Source organism: Enoplosus armatus, chromosome 18 (assembly GCF_043641665.1).
Source record: "Enoplosus armatus isolate fEnoArm2 chromosome 18, fEnoArm2.hap1, whole genome shotgun sequence".
NCBI lineage: Eukaryota > Metazoa > Chordata > Actinopteri > Centrarchiformes > Enoplosidae > Enoplosus > Enoplosus armatus.
The window spans coordinates 15,529,451-15,536,109 of NC_092197.1; the positions used below are offsets into that span (position 1 = coordinate 15,529,451).

A 6,659-nucleotide genomic window follows, 5' to 3' on the forward strand; every position below is an offset into this window, starting at 1 on the left:
TTTGAATCATTTTTATTTAATTAATCATTTTTATGAATAAAGCTGGTGCTCTAAAGTGAACACAAGCCAATGCCAGGTCACACAAGAAAGTGGCACATGGGAATTAATTCGCCCCTTCCTCATGGCGGGGCTGGAAGGTGACATGCTGTAGTGACCACTTGCTGTGGCTGGCAAGCTAACCGGTGACATGCTAACCAGCCAATAACATGCTAGCGCAAGGCAGCCACAGCAGCCTGTCAAGCTTGCTTGCTGGCTGTTAAACAGCCAGTCATTGTGGTTGTTATATTCATATATTTCGGGTGACAGACAAAAGGAAATGGGATTTAATTTACAGAAAAAAAGCTCCCATGGAATTGACACCTATGATGACATCACACAGGTATACCCCTGCCCCCCCCGCCCCCTGATGATGGGGAAATAAATAACTTATTCTCTCAGCAGTCTTTAAGCAACCCTATTGGAGCTGGTTCAGAGAGGCACAAAACAACTACCAACTCTCATACTCAGTAATTCCTGAGATTTATGAACAATCGCATGGCAGAACGGAAAACAAGATGACCGATGTGCACTCACAGCAAATGGATAGAAGCTACATGTATGACTGCCCACTACATTTTGGCATTGAACAAGATCAACATTACAAATGCAGCCCCTTTATGCGAACCACAGTGAGTGATGAGTGCAATGCCAGATTGGAGACTATAGAGGCCCAACACCAGAATCCACTGACGATGTATGTACAAAGTGTCATTAAAGGAGTGACTGGATTGGAGCCACAGTCCGGATGCTTCGTGCATGTTCGCAGCCAGGAAGGCAGTCTCACTCAACCAGGTATCCTGCCTCCTGGGGAGGGTTGGAAAAGTGGTGACATTTTTCCATAAAAGCTCCACAGCTGCTCATTCAGTGCAGTCCAAACTAAGGGAGTGCAGATACACATATTCACATGTAAGTGAGTTGTTTGGCCACCAGTGTGACCAGTGGGGAGCTGGAGCTTAGTGAAGCGCATTAGCATGCTTACATTTGCTATTTAGCATTTTAGCATTAGTAGCATGGTACAGCTGAGGCTGATGGGAATGTCATTCATTTTGCAGGTGTTTGTTCATAAACTAAAGTTTTGACCTGATGATGTCAATACAATTCATCCTCTGGGGACCACGGATGTCTGTACAAAATGTCATGGCAAACCATGCAACAGTTGGGATGTTTCAGTCTGAGCCAGAGCGGTGGACTGACTGACTGACCGACATTGTCAGCCCTTGAGCCAAAGCGCAACCTCTACGGGTCTCTCTCTTGTTGTGCTTTAGCTGCCCAGTTCCTCTTTTCTTTTACTCCAAAGAAAACGCAGCCGCTGCTGCTGGAAATATTCTCACTTTCAGTGTGTGAAAAGATTTTTCTTGGAAAAGACATTTGCTCGTGAGAACAGCTAATGTAAATCTTTTTATGACCTTGTTACAGCTTTCAGACACAAAGTTAATCCCCCTGCTACAAGGCTAAAGAAAATGTTTGGCTAAAAATGGCCCCTGGGTAGCCGTTTGTGGCCGCAATTTATTGATATCCCGTGTCAAGCCCCGATCTGATTGATTTCAAATTGAATCTGATTTATGAGTTTGAATTATACGTGAACTTCAGTGTTATTATTCCACTTTTTATTGCCCTGTGTTGTGTAGTTGATCCTTTGCTAAGTTGCCAATCTTTCACCAGTGAAACCGCATCGGAAATTACTGTTTCTTACTATTTTTGATTCCCAAGTCCTTTTTTTATGCCTGATGGGTAGTTCTTCAGGTCATATTTTAAAAACAGATGGATGAAAAAAGAGTAGTTTCATTGATGTTAGTCCGTGTGTGTGTGTGTGTGTGTGTGTGTGTTGTTAATCTGCTCCTCCCCCCTGTGGTTCTTATCCAAACTGGCTCTAGTTTTCCATTCTGCTTTACTGGCACAAATTCAGGCTACAGTCCATGACCTCTACGTCTGTTTTTTTTTTTTCTTCTGCTCACTGTTTTTGTCTATTTCTTTTCTCATGTCTGAGTCGCTGTGCTGTCTATCCTGTTCATATATTTCCTATGATTTAATTTGTCTTTCTTTATTTCACATTAATTTGTCTTCTTCTTCTTTGTCTCTTCATCAGTACATTTAATAACGTGTTCTTCCTCTGTTTTTCTGTAGCTCTCACATATCTTCTCTATTGTTCTCATATTTTCTCTGACACATTATTTATTTCAGAGGCTGACAGACGTCAGTTAAATTTGTGTGCACACAAACACACACGAGGTGGAGATCTTGGGGAAAAAAAAGGTCTTAAAAACAGTGTAACACTGGTTCACTCTCACTTCCACCTCATTTGAAAACAACACACACTAACTGCTTTGTGAGAGTGTGTGTGTGTGTTGCATATCAACAAAGTCCATTCCTAAAAGTATCTGTGAGCATGTGTTTTTATGTGTGTTTATGGCTTGCGTGCTGACCCTTTACGCACAATGTGTGTGTGTGTGTGTGTGTGTGTGCATGTGTTCAGAGGGTACAGACTACGATTGTTCTCTCTGGGTGTTAGCTTTCGGAGCAGGAAGTGCACGTTCAGGTCAGGGGGGGGGGGATCTAGGCGCTCTGTCTGCCCACATCTGTTCAAATACCAAAGACCCTCAAAGTCACACAGGAAATATGTGCATGTGTGTGTGCGCGCGTGTGCTACAGAGGCCGCTCTTTGTGAGCACAATTTATAAAAAATATTTGACCTTTTTCGCTGCATATAACAAGTAACGGGCAAATTTGTCATGTACCTACTGTGATGTTACTCCAAAAGGGCACAGACACTGAAATATCACATCAGTTATACAGCAACAAAAGTACAGAGTCAAAAATAATACAATGAAGCTTTATATTGCAGATGCATGATAGTGTTACTGATAGTACAAGCCTCATACAGTGGTATTGCAATTGTCTTCAATACAGTGGTCTACTGTGTTACAGTAAAATAATGTCATGTAACTTCTAGCAACGAAAGGTTGCCTGTCATCAAAACATAAACATAGGTCGTTTGTCCGGAGAGGACAGTGTCAAAAATGTATATCTAGCTTTGGACCAAAGTTTTTGCTAACATTTATAACATTTTCTCTTTCTACAATATCTGCGCATGGCAACTATGCTGTGGTGAAGGTGGGGAATGATTATGGTTACTGAAAATAAAATAAAGTGTATGGTAAAGGCCAGACAACAAAAACACTTGGTTAATTTTAGTGAAATCTCCATACTAGCATACCATTCCTATTTTCAAATGTTATTGTTGTTTTTTTTGTTTGTTTCTTTTCTTTGGTTTGTTTTTATATCTGTCATCCACTTGCATTTGACCTGACAAAGTGACAATTTATATAGCAATGTCTGTAACACATCCACTGACTGTTTTATTGGGTGTGATGTTGGTCGTCAAATTGGAAAGGACTGGCGTCAGAGGTTGTGTGTTTGTGTTTTCCTGCATGCTTCCAGGAGGTTTAGGCACAGTCCAACCTTTGTACCTGGATCAGGAAAACGCAACTTAACTAAGATTTAGAAATATGATATAATTCCTCAGAAAAACATTGAGTGCTTGACAAGCTGAAACTTTAAAGTGCGCAATGCTGATTTTGCTTGTTGAATCTATACGCACTTTTTCATATCACATTTTATAAGGCACCATATTGCATTTGTACTAAATAACATAAACAGATGCAAACAGCCACACACACACATATGTACACACACAAGTCTGACTCATGGGCTAATGGCAATAAAAGCCGTCTGCTTCAAACACACCCTGTTGATTAAGAGTCAGTTAAAGTGTCTGAGACAACGGGGAAATGAGTGGAAGGGTTAGGAGGGGAAAAAATGTGGCGGGAGTGAAAGAGAAAGATTTTTCGTAAAGAGGGAGAAGGATGAGAAGAGGATGGGGGGATGGGATGGGAGGAAAATGGGCCTGGAGGAAAGAAGAAATAAAAGAGTCAGTAAATGTTCCCATCTGTTGCCGGCACTCAGCATCCTGCACGAGAAGTGAGGAGATGAAAGCAAAGGATAGTGACTCAAGGGGATGTCACGGCAACACCCAACCTCACTGTCACAGAGGAAGAGGGGAGGATGGAGAGGAGAAGGTGGAAGTGCCGCTGGCAAGAGGGAGGTGAAGGCTGAAGACAAGACGAGATGAAGCGATGTAAAAGAACAGGAAATAAAAGTAAGAAGTCAAAGGCAAACTGGGAGACATGGAGGAACGGAGAGGAGAACCCTCTGATATTTAAAGATGCAGCAAAGAAGCATTCTGTCAGCACTTTCCTGAAAAAAAAACAAAAAAAAAACAATGAGCAGCTCCGCAAATAGAAAATCAAACAAAAGCTGAGTCCCTAAAGTAGTTTCTCTCCTCCTCCACCCCTGTGCTGCCACGTTTTACAGGACAATCCGTCTATTCTTGGGAAAGAAAAGCCCTGACAGCCAGGCGGGAGCCAGGCAGAGACCAAGCACCCGTGGTGATAGCTGACATTAACAACATAGGGAGAGAAAAAGAAAGATACATGGGCGGGTCATTAATGTGGTTCACGGTACAATGCATTTGGCTGATATTGTTTTTAATGTTTTTGTTTGTTTATTCTTGGTGATGAGGAGAGATTGGGCGAGAGTTGAGCTGTATTTCAGTATTCTCTTGTTGCCTCATTTGTAAAAGCCTGAAGAGGTCAAACTTTGACAATTTGACACATTTTTATGCAAACTTTGACATTCAAACATCTGTAACACACCTGCTACACAAGTGATGAGTCTTCTGTGATGTCACAAAAACACCATCATTATTAATATTTAGTGGAGCATGATTAAAAGCATGTTTTAAAATGAATATCAAAAGCCATTAAAGAACAGGTCACTATCACTAAAACATAGTTAAAGTCAGTACGCGCAGTGCCCTGTCATCACTGCAGTGTATAGACAATCTGTGTTGCTTGTCTTCACACAGAGATAAAGTGCCTTTTTGCATACTCATATCAAATCATGAAGTACCTGCTAACAGAGAGGATCCTCAGTACTCTTTGCCCTATCAGCAACCTGATCATTTGTGTCAGGAACTTTTCATATTGCACATAGTTCCCATGACAGCGATCACCGGAGCTGTTTACTGGCCTAAATATGACATCTAGTGGATGTTAATTGGCTACTGCACCCTTCACTCTGTCTCCTCAATCCTTTTTTTTTTTCCTTTCCCAAACTGAGACAAGTGACAAAGAAAGAGACAATTTCTCTTTTACTTCACTTGTACTTTGAATTAAAAGCAGGATTCTCATAATTATCTCAGAATTGCGAGATAAAGATATCATAATCCTGCGAAAGCTTTCTTCCTCTAATAAAGAGATACTAAGGCATAATTAAACAAAAAGAAAAAGAAATGTAATGCGCTTCTGTGTTTTTTGGCCACAGATTTAAAATAATAATGAAAGTGCCAAACAAAAACAGTCTAACTTTTAATACCTTTATTGATTTTAGTTAACTTGTAACATACAAAAGCACATATGATCATCATTTAACACATTTACTGTACATTGTCAGAACAACATGCAGATGAGTCCATGTTTTCAGGTCTGTCCTGTGTGCTGTTGTCTCTCTCTGTGCTGCTGCCTTCTGTGTGTGAACACACACTCTGCTGTGTTTCCTCCTCCGACCTCCTCTTGATAGTCAGCTCTCTCTCTGCCTCCTCGACACACGGAGCTTTGGCCGCCTGGATGTGGAGCTTCCCGTCTGGAGCCAGGTAGCAGGTGACGGCTTCAGGGCTCGGCCCTTCAGGCAGATCAAACTCCTGCCTGAACTCCTGGCGTCTGTAGGAGAAGGAGCCGTCCCCGTCCTCCTGCTTCTTCTCCATCTTCCCGCTGACTCTCAGCTTCCTGCCCACCTGCCTGACGGACAGCTCCTCTGGGGAAAAGCCTTGAGCGTCCAGGGTCAGGCCAAAGTGCTCTCCCTCTTTCTCCAGCCGGCAGGAGGCCGGTTGCACGGCCACACTGGTTTGGAAAGGCTCCGTCTCCTCCGGGATCCGGTGTTGAAGTTTGTCCATCAGCTCCAGACTGCTGCGGAGCTCCTGTAGGTTTCTCTGCAGTAGATCCTGCTGGTAAAGCAGAGGTTTGACCTCTGGCCACAGACTGCGTACAGGCCAGTAGAAGTCCATGACTGGACTGAGGGCAGACTGGAGTCCATGAGAACACAGCATCTTCACTGTGTGTTTACTGTTGAGTCCTCTTGTTGTGAGATGGAACACTGTTAAAGTGTCTGTTCTCTCCTGTGTTGCTTTCTGTCTCAGCAGTGGGACTGTCCCGGCTTTTATATTGTAACTGGAGGAGCTCCAGAGTCTTCAGGAACTTTCCAGTCGTTACCACAGCTCTCCACTGGGCGGAGCTGTTACTCAGGAGTGCTGACGTCACTGGATCGTTCCTGTCAGATCAGGAAAATTTCACAATGACAGATCTCACCTTGGAGATTGGAGCTACAGGAGAGAACAGTTTTTATTTCATTTTGCCTTTTTTGAATGTGTATGTTATCATTGATAATGTTTTGATCAATCCAAGAGGATTACTCACACCAACACATGTATAACATGTTATGTTTTTATCAATAATCATATCATCTTACTCAGATCAATATCCTTGGCCTGAGATTTTTACCAAGTT

General features: G+C 42.5%; 1 protein-coding gene across 1 annotated transcript; it reads right to left on the bottom strand.

Moving 5' to 3' along the window:
• Nucleotides 1-5,533: 5,533 nt before the first annotated feature.
• Nucleotides 5,534-6,202, bottom strand: LOC139301442 (heat shock protein 30-like). The gene has a single exon (XM_070924837.1). The coding sequence runs from the start codon at nt 6,200-6,202 to the stop codon at nt 5,534-5,536; it is 669 nt and encodes a 222-aa protein (XP_070780938.1).
• Nucleotides 6,203-6,659: the final 457 nt, after the last annotated feature.